Genomic DNA, 20,641 nt, shown 5'->3' with positions numbered 1-20,641 from the left:
TCTGTGTAAGTGGTGTTCTGCGTGGTGTGCATTCTTTTATGTGTTGGTAAATGGTCCATTCAGCAAAGGACACCGTTCATACCATCTAGGGTGTGGTAGGTCCCTAGGTTCCAGCGTGGACTGTCCTTATTGGGATGATCGCTCTGCTTGCAGGCAGGTTTCCTGGGAAAGGTTGTCTTGTTAGAGTAGGGACCCACAAAACAATGAGGACCCTTGTTGCGGGCTTGTGGGCTTAAGTGTTTTGGCCAAAACACGAACCAATACCTCGTATCTAATCTATTCCATTTGTGTATGTGTGCAGGTATGCTAGATAAGTGTTTTAGGTGTTTGTCAGTCATTATGTTATGTCTGCCATGAGTCCAGTTCACAGTTCACTTGCTTTTGGTGTTCCATGTATGCAGTTCTCTGGTTCACGAAGGAACTAGACGCAACAGACGTAACACAAGTTTTCATCTATGCTACATGCCAGGAGGCTCGTGCCAGTGTGTCTTGGTGGTCAATTGGTCCTGTTCAGCACAGACTTCAACTGCAGCCTAGTGAAGAACAGTGGAAGACCTCCAAAATGGGGACCTTCAAGTAAATAACACTTTTTGGGAGACCTTGAGCTCCATTTGACTGGCCAAAAGCAGAGTTGTAATTTTTTTGCCCATAGTTTCATTTTAAATGGGAGTTTCTGAACTATTTAGAATTTACAAAGAAATAGCAAAGCAACTTCGGATTTAACAAACTAAAATGGGCAATAGTATATGCTGCGTTTATCGCAACATTAATAAATATGTTGTAGAACATACTGTGAAAGACTGGATACACTTTTCACTAATGTGTTAATTGGACGATAAAAGCTCAAAAATAGGACCCTTTAGCAAACAATTGCAAAAGAATTGCTACAAGTTTGCTTCCAAATTCCATCTCTCACCCTCAAAACATCAAGCAGGACTAAGAAAAGCAGAACACTCAATCAGATGATGGTATGCACACACTCAGCTGGCCACACAACAGCATTAAGGCACATCAGAGCCACATATTGTTTTGGGGCAAGACATGTTAAAAATTGATTAATACAGCACTGGGCTCACTAAACTGGTCAGAAAAAAACAACAGGTAGCAAAGTACACACGGATCTCCAACAAACACGGGGATTACAAAGTAACACAACGGATAGACTACGTAACCACGAAACAGGTACAAGACAAGAAGCAGCAAGTAGGACACAGAGATGTCGTGTTGTCACTGCCGGCCCCAGAAATGCCTTATGGCTTGTAAGATCAGTAACTATTTTCCTTATAGCTGTTGACATGGTAAGATATTTAAATGCTAAAAATCTTCACTAGTCAATAGTCATTAATAGTAGATGCAAGAAAACATTTATACACTTTCTGTAAACTGTAAGAAGAAATGATGCACACAATAAGGAACAATTTAAGGTCAGGGTGGAAAGGGCAGAGGGAACATCAGATATTGCTTAAGCACTTAGTGACTACAATATAAAAGTCAACATTGTTGAGAAGCACCTTGAGGAGGCTAAAAGTATCAGTCAATTTATATGACATCCAAATGATTTACATTATATACACCTGTTAAATGATTCTCAAATATATGTAGATCAAAGATGCTTGGGGAAAGTCGCTATTTTGGAAACCTACAATTATATATTCGGAGCCTCGTCATTAGCAATTTCATAGTAGACATTTATGACTTTTCCCTGCAGGCGCCTTCTTGGATCAGTAATACAGTTACCATATGAACATTCTACTAATAGAGAGGAAATGATTTGTCACAAGTGATATCTGTATTCTGGATACAAGGCCAAGCAATCGACTGTGGGGACGTCACCCGAAGCCACACACGTCACCTCTTACTAATGCAGGACACGTTGTGGTCTTCACAATATCATATCTAAACTTTTGATGTCAGCCAATTTGTCCCCTAATGAACCTTTTGCAGGGAATATGTGCTGGGACTGGGGATGCAGAATTTTTTGGTCTCACTGGCTGGGATCCCAATGTGTCTATAATTATTGCTGATGGTTACCTCTGTTTGTCTGAGAGATATATCATGTACTAATATCATGGCCATTAGCACACTATGGACATAAATCCATGCACATTGGGTTATCTGTTTGTGTATTGGAAGAGGAAACTGGTCTGTTTCTAGAGATACAATAGGTGGTTTGGAGGTAGCGAAGCCGCTGGCACAGTGTGATTCTATATTTGACTAGTTGAGTGCCATCAGTGAGTTTATATGCTAGATTACACTTTGATTCTTGTGGCTAATAAGTGATTAATCATTGTTTTCACTGTTGCCATTCGCATTGATAAAAAGCCTTTTATTTTATATTGCGATCTCATAATACTCACCATCTTTTTTTGGTATGTTTTGCTTTACTAGACCAGTTTATTACAACATTATTTTGGTCCCCAAGATATATAGGGTTTTATAGAGCCTTAAAGGGTAAGGTTTCTGATGGAAGTCGCCTTTTTCAAGGCGATTATTCCGCCTAGGTATAGTCAGTTTTTCATCTGTCTGCCCCTAGCCTATTTCTTAACATCATTGCTGTATTATTAGCCCTCTGTTTAGTATTCCATTTATCCATGTGCGAACAGGGCTCATTGGGAGCTCTTTTGATTTATCTATCTAGGCAAAGATTTTCATGTTTTGTGGTTATGTTAATAAGACTGTTATAGTTTTACCTCGATATATGAATAAAAGTTATATTTCATATTACCTGCCAGTGATAGGATTTGCTTTTCGAGGCTACTGATTAGACACCTATTGTCAGTGATAGTTAGAATGTGATTTCCCTGCGGCTGCTCTGCCTTATTACTCGCACTCCCCCAGCAATAAGACTGGTACCAGCAGTGGATTTTGACTGATGATAATAGAGTTCTCACTAACAAACAATTTAGGCCTCCTGCACCCTGGAAGCAGGAGGCTCTAGCACATAGCATACCTGCTGTTCAGTACTATGGAGGTACGGTAGGATGTCATAAAAATCTATCAATCTCTGATTACAAAGTTGGAATATATTCCATGTGCATAAGAATGATCCTTCCCATGGAAAAATGTTCCGATTATAGAAAATATTATGTACTTCTATTGCCCAACATGATTTTATTGAATGCTAGCTAACTCTGTTGGAGTTTATCACTAGCTGCCTGGAAACATTTTGAAGTGAGAATAATAATTATGTTCTCATTAGTGGAAAAGATTCTCAATGGCCAGACCGCACTTAAGTCCTATAGACGCAACAGTTATCATCAACAATCGTTCAGATGGGTAATAATAATAACCAACTGATATTGCTTAATAACTCATCGGTAACCGGTATCACCATTCAACTCTGACCTTACCAGATGCGGTGCATCTGAATACATCTTACACATGATTGCATGTAAATCTACTAACATGTAGTTATCATAATGCACAAGCAATGCAGCCCTTGGGGTATAAATTACAAATCAGCTTCTAACACCTGGTAGAATGTGCTAACGGACTGCATGGCATTACTACTATATACTCTTCTACTGTTCTTCCCTGTAAGAACATTACTTGTGATTGGAAGAGCCCCTAACACTTTTGCTTACTAGCCATAAACTACATTAAACTCTATATGGTTGGGTTCACAAGTAGCAGCTGCATCCTGACCCAGGTGTGACCATGATGCCGCCAAGAACTGCTCAGATATGCAGATCAGTAGTGTTTGCAAATAACTGCAGCTAAAAGCAGTTTAACTCCTAATGGCCATGCAGTGACCTGGATAACCGATTGGTCATTACAATTAAAGCTTTTTAGGTTCTATTTGTGACAGCCGTTTTCGTCCACAACTTGTGAACCAACCAAATTATGTTTTCTTTGCTTATATTCTTTATGTTAATTTGTGTCTCCAACATAACTTCATGAATATATCGATTACGTGCAGCTTGAACTGGTGTCCTGTAATATGATATTGGTAACAGATCAAGTGTAGATTGTGTTTTCTAAGGAGTAAGAACTTTGATACTTCAGAAGGCCTTCTATTTGAGATGTAATAATTAAGTATTACTGTGCTAAAACAGAGTAGAAGTTTAACATTTTAATTAGATTTTTAGTAATTGGACAACCCTTTTTGAAATATGCTATTAGGGCAGTCTGAGTCAATAGAAGGGAGGACCTTATTCTGGATCTCCATGAATGGTGGAAAGCAGCTAATGCACAGAGAAAGTATCCCTCTAGCTCTCTGGGCATAGTAATGCTTCAATGTCCCTGTGGTGGTGCTGCAGGAAAACTGAACACTTTCTAAAGGTTCCTTCTCGGATTACAGCTAATCACTGGGTTTCCAGCAGTGTGACTCGCTAGGATCAGCTTTTTCAGGGGAACCTAATAAAAAGTATTGTCTAATGAGGATAACCAAAAATAGGACACTGTCTTATATGAATTTTTGCCCCAAAAGAGGCACTAGGTCTTATTTTTGGGGAGGTCTTATTATAGTTACCTAGCAGGCTCAGCCAGGTCCCCCCCCCACTGCTCTTCAGAGCTCCAGCACAGTTCCTGCAGTCCTTGGCCAATCATACAACATCCCTTCCTTGTTATGGGATTCATAAATCCCGCCTCCAGGAAGTGATGGCTGTGACTGGTTCTACTGCTCAGCCAATCAATGCAGCGCTGAATAAACTAATCACAGCCATCACATTGGTTCATTAAGCGCTGCATTGATTGGCTGAGCAACGGTTGAAGAACCAAGAAACAGCCCTCACATTGTGGAGGTGGGATTTATGAATTCCGTAACCAGGAAGTGATGTTGTATAAGCGGTCAAGGCCTGCGAGGACCATGCCAGAGCTTTGCAGAGCAGTGGAAGTATTCAGTTTTTCTTTTTTTTTAATGTAGTGCAACTAGGGCTTATTTTAAACATAGGGCTTATATTTCAAGCCTCCCGAAAATGCCCCAAAATCAGGCCAGGTATTTTTCAGGAAACACAGTATTTACTTTCTGCATTGATTGGTCTTCCTTTCCTGCCATTTAAAATGTAAATTATTTCCTTACTAATTTACTTATCTAACACAAGAGACATCATCCAAAATCAATTAATTAACTGTTCTTATGCAATAAATGAAATATATATGATAATAATACTATATGACATATACTTACTGGCTGCATCATGACACAGACAGTCAGTCAGGCCGGGATCAATGTTAACAATGTATAGACTACTTATTTGTGATAAATTAGAGCTAATAACTTAATATGTATATACAATGATTCAATGAATATACAACAATACGTGGGAGTATATGCACTGATTTCTTAGTGATTTTCTTTTTCATATCACTGTATTTATTGACTTCTGCAAAGTAGCCAGTATATATCACGAATAAATGAGACAAAACATGAAAATCACAGCATTTACAGCGATACAGACAGATACAAATTAATAATGGAAGAGGACAGTACATTATAATACAACACATATATCACAGGTTCAACACATATAGACACCAAAATAAGGGAAATTGTGACAAGACAGCTTTGTTGTTGACTACAAAAATACAGCAGTGCATCTAATAAAGGGATCTGAAGGTAACATGGAAGTAGGGTCCGCTGCCACGGCCACCTATATATGGCACAACCTTTGAGCCCGCATGACACGCTCCTTCTTTCGCACTTTACTTGCATTACTTATGTGCTAGGATATTCAATTTTAGGGGATGTCAAGTTTTTACTTGTCAATTAGAAACTGCTATATTATAGCTGATGGGTAATAGTAGGCCTAACGAGTTGGTAAGAGAAAGAGAAACCAGTCCTGCCAAGCCTATGGCTGCCTTTCCTGCCCCAGGTCGGGGGCAACAGTCACTTGAGATGAAGACCTGAGTAATGTGGAACAAGCTGGTTGTTAGGGATATTCTGCCTGACGACTTGTAAAACCCTGGTTGTTAGAAAGAGGATCCTTAGCAACCAAACTGTCAGATCTAACAAGTAAAATAGTTTTTAGCACTTTAGGAAAAAAATGGTAAGACAGCTGCCAGGCCAGGACACTGCCAATGTCCAGCCGCAGCATTAGGGTGCATTCACACAGCCGTATTTGTATTCGCACATACCTCGCTTGTTTCTGCCTATTGGCAAGTCTTTTTTAGGTAAAAGAACACACAAAATCCCATTGCTTTTAAACAGAAATTTGCAGTGCATACACAGGTTTCCTTCATATTTCCTGCGGATTTATGCACATCCGTTGATTTCAATGGACTATACTGGTGTGTAATACAAACTAAGATAGGAAATGTTGCGTTTTTTTCCACGTAACCAAAAGTTGTGTGAAAAATACGCAGCTGTGAATTAACCCATTGAAATCAATGGGCTCTATTCACTGATTATTACATGCATATAAAATATGTGCGGAGTATGTTGCGTAAATACGTGTGTGTGAATGCACTCTTAGGCCTTAGTCAGACGGGCGTTTTTTCGCGCGATTTACGGATCGCATGACGGATGCGCATCCGTAAATCGCGTGACCGGTGCCCGAAAATCGCCCGAAAATCTGCTCCTAGCCGCGTTTCATTAGAAACGGGCCGGAGCTGTCCAGCGCATTGCATTCAATGGAGCCGGCAATACAGCCCGCTCCATTGAAAGCAATGCGCTGCGGGTGAGTGTGGGATGAATTGTCGGGAAGGGCTTAAATATATAAGCCCTTCCCTGCAATTCATCCAGAAAAGTGTTAAAATAAAAAATATATATATACTTACCTGCTCCCGGCAGCCGGAGTTCCGCGCGGCCGGCATGCAGTGGGTGTGAAGGGGGTGTGAGTCAGACCTGCCCCCTGATTGGCTCAGCGCTGATAGGTGCGATCTGCGATCTGCGATTTCTGTTCTATAATTTATCGGACGAGCGCATAAAAAGCGCTCATGTGTCCGATACCATTGCAAAGCAATGGTTTTATAAAATCGCCGGACGCATGCGCAAATCGCGGCAAAAAACGCCCGTCTGACTAAGGCCTAAATGTATCTGCACACTCGGCATATCTGCTGTGGGATTTCTGCAGTGGAAACCTTGCAGCAAATACTCCGCAAATTCACAGTGGCTGCGGATGTGGTTGCAGATCTGCCAGGGGCTTTAAACTCTTGTGTTTAAAGGGCTGCAAACCACAGCAGAACACTGCAGCATAAATAGGCATACTGTGGATTTAGAATTCACTGCATTTCTTAAAAACATTCAGTGGATTCAGTACGGAAATCTTCCGCTTTATGTCAAAGACATTTTTTAAATCTCCTCCACGAGTTCTACAGAGGAAGTTCCACAGCATTTACGCCTCATGTAAAGATGTCCTTAGGTTAACTTTACACGGGCCAGCGCAATATTGGGCTGTGTGGGAAAAAAATTGTTCATGTGTGTGACCCCATTCAAAAGAATAGGGATCATATTCATGCAAGACTTTGCACGATTTTCTCGCCCGTGTGAAGCCATCCTTAGTGTGGTCTTTCTAAAAATTAATTTAAATGAAGGGTTTCTTCAAAAAACCACCAGTGACAACAGCAGCGGACACCCTTGTGACATAGAGGGTAATAAGGCAGAGCATGACGATGCACAGGACTGCTGACGTTGGAGATCTCACCGTCTTCTCATCTATTACATCAGTAGTAACATGCACAAATGGCAAGAAATGTTATTTGGCTTCCAGCAGAAATTAAAGGTGTTTTCCAAATTATTACTTTTATTACTTGCCCCAAACTATCTAAAAATAACACGTGTGGTGCCAGACTGTCATTTCTGCAGTGCGCCGCCTGTGTGTCTGACAGATGACCATACCTGGGCAGCAGGCCTGCTGACGTCCCGTAAACCTGTCATATGGGCTTCTAATGTAGAAGCCCCAAGGTAGGTTAACGGAACATCACTGATGATGCCCCTGCTGGACTACCATTGGCTGCAGCGGTCTTGTGTGTAAACAACCCACTGCAGCCAATGTAAATAGATTCCTGCACATTCGCAGTGGAAAGCAGCGCAGGACAAGTGGATAACACTTTATCAAATGTCCTCGAGATACAGTGGAACATTTAGAGGTGGATATTAGTCTGCAGAACGATTTTCACATCTATGGTACGTTAATTTTGCTCACGGAACGCGTGGGGGTCTGTTGTGGATTTTCTCCATTAAATTCAGTAGGGAAGGAGAAAACGTGATGCAGCTGTATCAGCAGATTACCGTCAGATGTAGTGGCAGATTACCGACGGATGTAGTAGCAGATTACCGGCAGATGACTGATGGATGTGGTGGCAGATTCCCGGCAGATTACCGATGCATGTAGCGACAGATTACCAGCGAATGTAGTGGCAGATTACCAGCGAATGTAGTGGCAGATTACCAGCGAATGTAGTGGCAGATTACTGGCGAATGTAGTGGCAGATTACTGGCGAATGTAGCAGGAGATTACCAGTGAATGTAGCGGCAGATTACCGGCAAATGTAACAGCAGATCACCGGCAGATGTAGTGGCAGATATAGAGGCAGATTACCGGCAGATGTAGTGGCAGATTACCGGCGGATGTAGCGGCAGATTACCGGCGAATGTAGCAGCAGGTTATCGGCGAATGAAACAGCAGATTACCGGCAGATGTAGCAGCAGATTACTGGCGAATGTAGTGGCAGATTACCGGCAGATGTAGCAGCAGATTACTGGTGAATGTAGTGGCAGATTACCGGCAGATGTAGCAGCAGATTACTGGCGAATGTAGTGGCAGATTACCGGTGAATGTAACGGCAGATTACTGGCAGATGTAGCGGCAGATTAGCGGCGGATGTAGTGGCAGATTACTGGCAGATCAACAGCAAAATCTGCAAGTCAGGATTTTCAATTAATGTTTTTGTTGCAGCTTCCACAAGTAAATGCGCAATGACAAATATGCACCAAAATTTGCACAATTTGGTACAGATTAGTCTTGCAGATTTTCATCACATTTGCTGTGGAACTTTTTCACAGCAAATGTGACCCATCTGAACTTACTCCGTGTTCTAGATTCAACGTGGCTTCTGGTGCGAATTCCACATCAAACTCGATGACAGCGTCTTCCAATCTCTCCTCTCTTCTGATTTATATACCCCCCCCCATTCTATATTTCTGTATTTTACACAATTAATAAGTGGCTTTTGTGTCCTACTTCCTACAATAAACCTCATTGTGGCGTAAACTGCTGTATTTTGCACACAGTCACATTACACATTTGGATTGGACGTGGAGGGTCATGCACGGGACCTGGTGATGTAACACATACAGTAAAAAACCTGTCTCTGCTGATGTTAGAGCCCAGTCAGACCCTACAGCAAAGAACTGGTTAACGGCAGTCACCGACCCACTACAGAGAATTTAGTATGTACTCACAATACATAACTAATAAGAGATTTATCCGCGGCAGCAAGTAAAGTAAATAGTGTGAGGACACGGACAGAGAGAGAGAAAAAAGACAGGAATTATTAGCATTTGCATTGACTTGTTTTTCCCTAATCTTCCCTCAAAAGTTTGATATTCAGTAAGTATTTTGACCCGGTAGATTACGTTTTCAAAAGTGAGGTAGAGGAGCTAGAGCGCCCCCTAACAAAGGCCAAGAATTAATTCCTTAATTCAGAGAAGACCTGTGACCTCTCCGGTTTGTTTTAGAAAATAATTACATTTCCCATACAACAATTCAGTAGCATCTTTTCCTGTCTTGTGCTGTTTCTAAGGCCTCCCCCCACACAAACATTTGTGTACAGCGTTTAGCGCTGCCTATTCAGCGCTGCGCTGAATGCTGTACAACGCTCCCATTCATTTAAATGGGGCTGCTTACACAAGCGTCAAAACGCAGTGTCTTCAACGCTGCACTCTCACAGCAATGCATGTTCTTTCTTTGGCTGTTTTCAGCTGTGCGTCGCCCACTGAAATGAATGAGCAGCAGTTTCAGCGCTTCTAAAAACGTGGCACAACTTGGTACCGCATTTTTGGCAGTGCTAAATGCAAGAGCTAGCTGCACTACCTAAAAAGAAAAATCAATACTCCCCTAGCTGGCGCTGCCTGGGTCCCTGCCGCTGTTCTCCGGAGCTCCGTGCAGGCTGCCGGGCACTTTTGATGGCCGACAAAGCATCTATTGCTAGTGACGCGGATTCAAATTCCCGCCTCCAGCAAGAGATTGCTCTGATTGGCTGGTCCTGCTGAGCGCCCAACGCACCAATCACTGCCTGCACGAAGCTCTGGAGAGCAGTGGCGCGGACCCAGCCAGCACCAGCTAGGTGAGTACTGATTTTTTTTTTTTTAGGATCTTTGGCTGCGTTTTCAGCTGTGCTGAATATTGCAGCCAAAATGTTGTAAAAAAAATGTGTGATAACACTGCTGAAAACGCAGAAAACGCAGCGTTGAAAAATGCTGCGTTTCTGCAAACGTCTGTGTGAGGGAGGCCTTAGTTATACCACCTGGAAATGTATGAAAAAGGAGACAACTGGGTGTTACCATCAGCCATGTCAGTGGGGTGTGCTGCTATGCACATTGCCATCATCCAACCAGTTGAGTCAGACTATGCGGGGAAAAACTCAGCTGTTAACTTATTCATATGTTTCCAGAAGGAATAACAAAGGGAAATCACAATGCTGAGTCCTAAGAAAAATTACATATCATTGCCTTCTCATTGGAACTATAAGTACAATATTTGCTAAAAAAAATCATGACATATCAGGATGGAATGTCGGTCCTCGTTAAATGGAGCAGACTGTCAAGGCTTTCAGACAGGACCCCCCCAAACCCAACCCCCACCCACCCCCGGCCATGTAGTCTTCCTGGCAGATCTGCAGGTATCATCCTGTAGAGCCAAGCAGACTATACATTTTTGGTAAAGGATTGAGTATAACTTGTGCTTTGCTAATGTATATCCCTGCTTGTTCTGGGTTTGTGAGTCCAGAGGGCGGTCTGATCAGCGACTGACAACATTGCATGTACGAGCATGCACCCGGAGATGGCTACTAACCACTGATAAGACCACTAAACTTATAAACCTAGAACCAACAGGGATACATATTAGCGAATTACAAGCTACACTCAATCTTTTCTCCTCAAATCCTCCATCCACCTGCTGTAACCCGCTGACTGCAGATATACAAGTACTATGTAGCTCTCAACTACAGGAGTTTTTGTTCTCTTCTACATGCAACTAATTGAACTAAACATTTTTGTCACCTTCTAACACCGTGGTTTTGTTTTGGTCAATATTCTGGTCTATTTTCTATTAGAACTCCACATTCCCTAATTCCCTATAAGCTACCACTCGGGTCCCCAGGACAGTTTTATGGCTGCATTCACTGGATAAATCCATATGTAACAAGCTCATCCTTACAGGCAGCAGCCCGCGGCTATGCAGGGATAGGGGAATGCTTTATGGAAAAACCAACTCTTCCAAAGATATATTATTATAGTACTCAGACTAAATAAAAATTACAGAAAGCAGCCACATACTTAATGATAAACTTCCTGATACAAGAGAGCAGGTAGAGATACCACAATCCCCAGCATGCAGACAGCCAGACTGTTATATGGAGGAGCAGTTTGCACGGGTGTAGGTACTAATGAACAACCCTATATCTGCTTCTTTATGCAAGTATAGTAATAACCAGCTCAGTATGAGGCTTTATTCAAACAAACGTTTTATCGCAGGTATTTTGCCGCAGCCATCTGAAGCAATGGATTTTAATGCATTTGTTCAGATGGGCGATTTTCCAGCATGTAAAATCGGCCAGACGGAAAAGATAGCACATACGTTGCGGATTCCAGCTGACTGGTTTTACCCGTGTCGGGAAAAAAAAAGGTCTTGTCCTATCTTGGACACGATCAGCCCGCAGCTCACATTGAAGCCTATGGGAACTGCCAGCAAGGGCAGGGGTAGGAGTTTAGCATGACTAGCGCTGCAAAACTCCATCCCCCTTCCACCCACTCCCCTTCCCAGCAGTGTAGTGGCCGAGAGTTAGAGTATCATTCTGTATGTGTTTACTCTCTTGTGGGTGTGTTGCAGTTGTGCCTTTACATGTGTTCTGATGTCTGTGTTCTGTGTCAAAACAGCCTATATCAGTCACGTGTACTGTCTCTTTAACTGTTTGAGTGCGGATGACATGCGTAGTGAAATATATTTAGGGGAGGAGTTAGAGGAGTCGAGAAGGTTCATGTCGTGGAGTAGAGTAAGCGTCTGGAGAAGAGGAATGTGGATGTGTTTGGGAGAATGGGGCCCTACTTAAAGGAGGCAGAAACTCTGAATTTCACCTGAGGAGAGCCTCTGGCCCATCCCTGTGGCTATGGGATGCCTCTCCTCTGACGAGTGGGAGGATCAGATTCTGGTCTCTTAAAGTCGGTGGTAGTGAGTGCACGGGACTCCTGTTCATCTGCTATAATGGGGAGCACCAGTGAGGACTGTGTAAGGGTGACTATCCACTGCAGGTTTTTTTTCACTGCGAAATTCGCAGCAGTTTTTTTTCTGCAGGGGTCTATGAGACTTGTAATGTTAAAATCGCGATCACGCAAAATCACGATTTTGCGGTAAATTGCTATTTTGCGCGATCATGATTATAACATTACAAGTCCCATAGACCCCTGCAGAAAAAAAACCCGCTGCGAATTTTGCAGTGAAAAAAAAACTGTAGTGGGTAGTCGCCCTAAAGAAGAGAGTATGAGTGACTGAAAGACTAAGAGAGAAGGAACGTAATGGAGAAAATGAGAGTCGTTGTGGTATGAGTACCCCCAGTAGTCGTCCAACAGATAACCTGGACTGCGGATGCTGACATGTAAAATGCAGGGAGAGTGACTTTCTGAATTCAAACTTGTTAAGGGAAGAATCCTTGGAGAAAATGTATTTTCTTATGTGGTGTAATGTTTAAGACTGTTTAGTTGAAAATTTAAGTAAAGGAAAACCGTGTACCTCCGGTTCAACAATAACTTTTGTCCACTCTGTTATTTACTCAGACTATTACCAAGAGGTACTGGCGTCACAAAGACAAAACAAGTAATAATATTCTCCAGCGCTGTTGCTATTTTCCCGGGGTTTGCGTGCGGCTGGGCCTAGTATACTTTGGAGCGTTGGAGAGGATGATAGAGCCACCCGTGACATATCTTGTAAGTTTACCCCGCCAAAGGACTGGCCCTGCCCGCTACAGCTGCTCTTATAGGCAGCTATGGGAGCTTCTGTTGCTGCGATCAGCCGACAAAAGGGAGGGGGAGGAGAGTTTGGCATCGTGATACCTTCTCCTCTAGGCCGACAGAATTCCGGGCTGCAGTGTATATACGCCACACCCGGATGTCTGAGTAGGCGAGAAAATGCAAGATTTAGCCACGATTTGGTCGCGGATTTCTCTTATTCATGCGATTTTCGGGTGGCCAAAAATCAAAACGCCCATGTGAATAAAGCCTAAGGAAGGTGTGTGAGTGGCTGTTGATCAGTACCTTCACCTGTGCAAATTGCTCCTACATTCAACAGTCTGGCTGTCTGCATGCTGGGGGTTGTGGTGCTTCTACCTGCCTTTTATATTAGTATATCAGTAAGTATATGGTCACTTTCTGTTTTTTGTTTTTTTTTGTCTGTTTACATTTCCCCTTTCTGTGATTTTAATTATAGTAATTAGCACTGAAATAAAGCTGTTTAATGTTGGAAATAAACTTTAGGCCTAATATACAAGTAAGGGCTCAGTCACACGGGCGCATCGGAAGCCGTACACCGGCGCCGATGTGCCCTGTTTGACTGAGCTGTTACTGCAGAAAAAAGACGGCCGTACCTAAAGACGACCGTCTCTCTCCAGCACTGATGAAAGAACACATGACGGGCAATGAAGCTGGTCACATGTTCTTTCCTCCGGCGCTGCAGAGAGACGTCCGCCTTCAGGTACGGCCGTCTGCTACCTGCAGTAACACGGGCGCTGATGCACCCGTGTGACTGAGCCCTAAATGTGCAAGTATGCAATAAAGCCGAATGCTCTAAATGTCTCAGTTTAATAGATCTATAACATCTTCTAGAGTAGATTGTGATGTGAGCTCTTCCCTTATTAATTGCACTTCACTAAAATAACTGTCTTTAATATCATAATTGAGTTAGATATATATGAGATAGATAGATTTAATTATTCTACCCAATGTATGACACTAAATGATGTCACTAAGTTTACTTTTAAATATGTTTCTCTTATGAACAAGTACTATACATTAAAGGGATGTATCACCTATATTTTTACTCATTAAAACCAGACAGTGAAACAAATTCTACTTTAACAGCCTGTTTTTTTTAATTTTCTGACTGCTGTTTTTGTTTTATTCTATTGTCTGTACATGACTATGGGAGCTGCCATCTTGCCTGCAGTTAACAGTGTTTAGAGATGCTTTACAGCAGAACCCATGGGCAATTGACACAATGGCCAGGAGAGGACCCATTAACATCTATTGGAGACTATTCTAGTCAGGTGACATGTTTGTAGATTGCTGTGCAGGGAGGGGGAGTAGATATGCTTTGAATGTAATGATAATGAGATGACTGCTGAAACGTCTTCTCTACAGAATAGGAAGTGTCAGAGTATTATGAGATTTAGTAATCAGTGTAAAAACTACAGGATGCTAGGATGTTTCTTAAAGTATAGTTTGTGATTATCGGAAATTAAACAAAATCCAAAATTCTTAAAAATATCTTAATCTATGTAGTTGGTCATTTGCCAATGACACATTGCCTTTAATGTATAGGAATCTAGAGTTGGACCAATATTCTAATTTTCAAAGTTCTGAATAAACTACTAGATATTTAACTTTGGAATTCGGAGTATAAAGATTTAAACAAATGTGGACATTACTTACGTCGCTTGCATGCACATTTCTTTATTCTCTTGGGGTCTGTGATGTCATCATGGCAAGCCTTGCAATAGAAAAATGCACTGTGGAAAAACAGCACAAGAGAATATAATGGGAACATGCTATTTAGAGAATAAACCTTGAGCAATAACCAGGACAGAGAACTATGGTGACCTGTAGGACTCATGCAAATGCCCCATTATGACTGCATACAACCTCTTAGATGTAAAAAGCTGTAATAGGGCACTCATAGTCTTCTATAGGACCCAAACAATAGTACCACCTTATGCCCCTACTTTCATATATTGTGCCATCACATGCCGTATTTTGTAGCAGAGATGGAGTTCCCATGGCTCCATTGTGTAGAGCAGCAGGAGCTCCATATACTGTCATGTACATAAAGTTGGCCACATGTTTAAGATAACACTGTGCAACACACTTTTTGTAACCGATAAACAGATAGGTGGCTCGTAGCAACTTTAGTGCACTGAATTCAAATACAATATCCGCTTTTTTCTGCCACGTCAGGATTTCAAATTATGGGGTATAATGTAATCCAATTGCCGTTGTATTGCATTTTTTTGGAAGCATGCCTATACAATTAATCCAGTCGGCTCACCATTAACCTTGCTTAAGAAAAAGAATAACAGAAGTGATTGCGCAACTATTTCACAATCACTATTACACACCACATGCTGACTGCACACTATAAGGGTATATGTAACATATAGGGTATGTTTCCACATGGTGCAAACACTGCGGATCATCCACCAGTAAGTGGTAATTAATGAACTGTGTTTTTACAGGTCATTGGTTGGACTAAATAAAAGTATTAAAATCATAAAACAAAAATACATGTTTGGTATCGCTGCGTTTGGTATTGCTGTGATCTATAAAAGTAATGCATTATTTATCCCGCTTGGTGAACGTCAACTGGAAAAAAAATTAAGAATGCCAGATATGCGCTTTTTTGATCATTCTGTCTCCAAGAAAAAATGCAATTAAAAGTGATCAAAAAGTCGTATGTATTCCAAAATGGTACAAATACAAGCTACATGATGTCCCACAAGAAATGAACTGTTGCACAACTATGAGGACAGAAAATGTAAAAAGTTATGAAGATAGCGGCAGAAAATAAGTTTAGTATCATAGTAATCGTACTGATCCATAGAATAACGTTATCCTGTCATTTCTGTTGCAGCTTGTGTGCTGTAGAAACAAGATGCACTGAAAGATGGGGGATTTTTTTTTCATTTCACCCCACTTAGAACTTTTTAAAAGTTTTTCAGTATATAATATGGTCCATTAAATAGTACCATTGAAAAATACAACTTGTGCCCTCATACGGCTATGTCGATGTATAAATAAGGGAGTTACGATTTTTATAAACAAAAAAAAGCTTGGTCGCTAAGGGGGTTAAATAGCTTGAAAATGAGACATAATGCTATTGTTCAGTTTTACCGGTGGAATCAGCAGGCTTTAATTTTACAGAAACATATCAATTACTTTCGTTTATGAAAATTAAAAAAAAATGTGTTGCACAGTGTAATGATCATCCATGGGATGGACAGAATGAACAATCCTACCAGCAACATTAAAAGATTAAAGTGGGCGTCAAGGGCATCAGTTTTAAAAATATTTGGGATACACAAAATGGCAAATGATCGTCTGGAAGCGGTCTATCATGCCATGCCCGTGTATGTCCAAAATTCTCCAATGTGGCCGGTTACATTTTCAAACAATATTTATGTTAAGTTTGCAACCAATTACAGCTCTACTTGCTTTAAAAACCTTACCTATTCCTCCCTAGGCAACCTTCTTATTGCATCTTCTCCCTGATCTTCTCCTGGCTCTTCTAGTCCCCCGGATCACCTCATCTCCAGCCGTCTGGATCCTCTTCTTCCTGTGATGTAGCCTACATTGCCAGCATTCTGCTTCCTGCAGGTCAGTGTACTCGGTCACTAGTGACGTATCGTTCACCACCTAGCAAGGAATGCTGGCAGCCTGTTTGAGTGTGACTGTGCATGCGCGCTGTCTCCCTGTTAGTGTTTCATATACTATATGAAACACTAACAGCAAGATATAATGGATGCGTGCTAAAGCAGGCTGCCAAGGATTCGGCATTCCCTGCTAGGCAGGGAACACTAGATCACTAGTGACCAGGTTCACTGAGCTGCAGGAAGCAGAATACCAAGAATGTATGCTACATCACAGAAAGAAGAAGATCTGGCCAGCTGAAGGTGAGGTGACCCGGGAGACTGGAGAAGTCAGGAGAAGATCGGGGAGGAGAAGATGCAGTAAGAAGGTTGCCTGGGGAGGAATAGGAAAGTATAGATTTTTTTTGCTAATGACAAAACCCCTTTAGGGCAGATGGACATTTGGATGGCTAAAATCACATGTAATATTGCATGGGTTTGGGTTTGGGTATTCATCAGTAAAAAATATTACTAGATGTTATAACAGATTAGATAAAATTTACTAAATCACCAAATCACTGATAACGCAGATAATGTACCATATTAATAATGAGTGCTGCTAACATGCAATTAGTATCAGCTCCATTACAGTAAAACTCCCAGTTTAATTGTGACCTTTCTGCTAAATGTTATGTGTCGTTGTAAATTTACTATATACTAAGGGCCTAGTCACACGGGCGCATCTGGACGCCGATGCGCCCATCTTCCTGCACGAAGAAGACGGCCGCACCTGCAGTGCGGACGACTCTCTGCAGTGCTGGAAGAAAGAACACATGACCACATGGAGGCGGTCATGTGTTCTTTCTGCCGGCGGTGCGGAGAATCGTCCGTCCCTGCAGTGCAGCCATCTTATCCTGCAGGATATGCCCGTGTGACTAGGCCCTTATACATTATTTTTCTAGGTGGCAGATCCTACTGTTCACCAGCAGTAATTTGTGTACCTATAAACAATGTCTTTTCTAACTCTTCAGTTTCCTTACTCACTGTAAGAACTCCCTAAAACAACCTATTTGAGTCACATGGTGACTGAAAGGGGTTGTCCGAGATTAAAGATTTTCTGCAAAAAAGGGTCCCCATTGTAAAAATATAATAAAGAGCTCACCTGTACCTGCTCCCTGCAGGTCCCCCACCAGTGTCTTTTGGTCTCCTCACTGACATAATGTCTAGAGGGTGCAACAGCCTGTGTACGGGATGTGACAGGCTTCTGCAGCCATTGACAAAGCTTAGCAATTAGTCACTGAGCTCTGCCATTAGCTGCAGCAGCCTGTGAGATCCTGTACACAGGCTGCTGGAGCTTATAAACGACATTTCAGAAAAGAGACCTTGAGCTGCTGGTGGGAGACTTGTGGGGAGAGGGGAGTATGAGCTCTTCATTGTGTCTTCACTATGAGGGACCAGTTTTTGCAAAATCTTTTATCTCACACAACCCTTTGAAATAAAATTCATTATGAACTTGGATAGCAAGGAAGCAGACGAGAATATTTCCACAGACTGCAGAGAAACGGGATGATCTGCCACACAGAATGTTCATAAAACATTAGGTACGTTTATTGTTGTAAGATGGTAGATAACATTTGTAACTTTAAACCTCATCACTGAGGTCAATATTGGAAAAGAAAAAACTGTATTCTAGGAGAATGCAGTCGATAGTGGTGGCATTGATGGTATCACTCCGCTGTCTGCCTCTCCTCCAGTCAACAGGGACGGTCAGGTGATCGTCACCAGTGACATTTGTCAATTCCCCAATCCCAAAAAAGGCAGAATGGTACACTCGTTGCCGCCTCTATTGGCTCCTTCCCTTTGTGAGACTGATTGTAGTAGTGAACTACCGTTTAACTTCCTTGGCATCACTTGCTATGAAGAATCCAAGGGTGCCTTCTTTAATTTTCACATGGTTTCCAGGGTTGATAATTATCCTGAGGACAAATAAAAAAGGGGTGAGAACATGCTTCTACTGAGCTCCACTCAGTTCATTATCTGTTCAGTCACTGGCAGAGCATACCCATTATCCCCTCCAGCTATGGCCCTCTACAAGCACAATTGACAATGGCTGAGCTGTACACAAAATGAGAGTAATCAGCCTTTTAACTACCAGGCGTGCTTCGAGGGGAGCGGAAAAAGCAAGATTGTTATTCCAAATATGTAGAACAAAAATCTTAACTATGAACTACAAAATCAACAGAAAGAACTGGCAACATTTTGTTACTCAAATTTTCGCTGATACTAGTGAAATATTTGTCCCGCTCATGGGCTCAGTCATTGTCATTGTGATTTCAGGGACCGAATAACAGCATGGAGTCTTAAAGGTATAATGATGCTATCAGCTTCACATTTTATTTATTGATATGAACTTGGTTAAAGAAAAGAATATTCAGACTTGTTTACAAAGCAGCAGAAAATATTATAAAGTTTGTTTATGCAACAGCAGTTCGATATGGATGGTTGTGTTGGAGGAGGGGTTAATGGTGCATTTATTAATGTGTTAGTACATGAAAACCAAGAGCAGTAGTGAAAGCTGCATTTGGAGATAAGTCATATTCTCTTTCTATATTTAACTGCAAGTCTCTGAGGTAATAATTGTCATCTTATTGTCTTGTGCTCAGGTCTTGGAATATGAATCATCTACTTTCTTCTTGTTGGCTGCATTGAGTTTTGGTAAATAAAAAAGGACATTTTTTTTTTTTTTAAATCGAGAACGGAATCTAAATTAGACTTTGATTTTAAAAAATGTGAATGCATTTAAAGGGGTTTTCCGATCCTTTAACAATTGGGTACAAGACACTTAAATGCAGTACGATTTATTGCGTACTAATGTGTGGCACTAATATGCCTCTGTAAGCCGGTCTCACATATAGTCCCATGTTACAAGTCACATCAGTCACTTCTGCTTGTGTGACATCTCAAACTTTGAAAATGTGCACTTCCTGAAGTAGTGCACAGCTCACACCTTATTCGGGACCCGCGGCCTCCGCCGCCCCCTAACTAACCCTTCTTCCTCCCTTCCTTGCAATAGCTGCATTTCACATTCTGGGCAGAAGACTGCAGATTGGGCAGTTTAGTACAACAGGGAGTCTCAGTGTTATCTGTGAAAACAGCTTGTAAAAGAGGAGCATGTAAACAGCTATACATAGAGGCAAAGTCTGCGAGAGGGGAGAGTTCTTTATAATGGTAATCCCATCCATAGCAAGCCCTGGCTGCATGAAAACCCCTGTACTGCACAGCTGGACAGGATGATAAAGATTCAAAAGAACTACTTCTGAGCTCTGGTGACATCATCAAGTATTCAGATACATTTCAGTACTTGTCTGTACTTTATATAAGCTCGGAAACCCCCTTTAAGTCACCCTTTATACTTATATCTTTCACAGAAGGTGATGATTTGAAGCACCTGAGTTTTTTCTTTGAGGAGCTATTTTATATACCTTTGTAATCATGCAGTGTATGGGGGGTTGACCAGTTGGGTGGTCTTTAGAGACGCACAGATTTGGAACCTCTGTGTTAACGGAACAGAGTAACAAAGTGTTTTTACATTGTAAATTGTTTATGAACTAGTCAGATAATAAAATTGCAGGTGTATAATGTGCAAAGAATAGATGTAATGTGAAGCACCTGGGCCTCAATGTAAAATGTGTAACAGGGTCCCTAGACCATTAGATGCCATTTGATGTATTAGTCTCTCTATGTGAGGCACAGAACCTTTTTGGGACTATTAAGGTCCCAGAGTTACAGTTATGCCCCCACTGCAAAGTTTAGATTAATAATAATTGTGGGACATGGTTTTAATGTGTTTTTGCTATTTTATAATGATGGACCGGTAACTACTGTAATCAAATAAATGTACCAATTATATATATATTCTCCATAACAG

General features: G+C 41.6%; 1 protein-coding gene across 2 annotated transcripts in view; it reads right to left on the bottom strand.

The window, feature by feature from the left end:
- Positions 1–20,641, bottom strand: part of KCNMA1 (potassium calcium-activated channel subfamily M alpha 1) — a 466,431-nt gene that overhangs the window by 109,144 nt on the left and 336,646 nt on the right. For both annotated transcript variants that reach the window (XM_066600372.1, XM_066600373.1), the window contains exons 17-18: positions 18,603–18,689; positions 14,804–14,880 (exon numbers count right to left, since the gene is read on the bottom strand). In XM_066600372.1, coding sequence (XP_066456469.1) covers positions 14,804–14,880; positions 18,603–18,689 — 164 coding nt within the window. The remainder of the gene's footprint in view (positions 1–14,803; positions 14,881–18,602; positions 18,690–20,641) is intronic.

This window comes from Eleutherodactylus coqui, chromosome 4, assembly GCF_035609145.1.
Source record: "Eleutherodactylus coqui strain aEleCoq1 chromosome 4, aEleCoq1.hap1, whole genome shotgun sequence".
Classification (NCBI taxonomy): Eukaryota; Metazoa; Chordata; class Amphibia; order Anura; family Eleutherodactylidae; genus Eleutherodactylus; species Eleutherodactylus coqui.
Note: the sequence above shows the minus strand (reverse complement) of the source record. Positions and strands in the feature narration are given on the sequence as shown.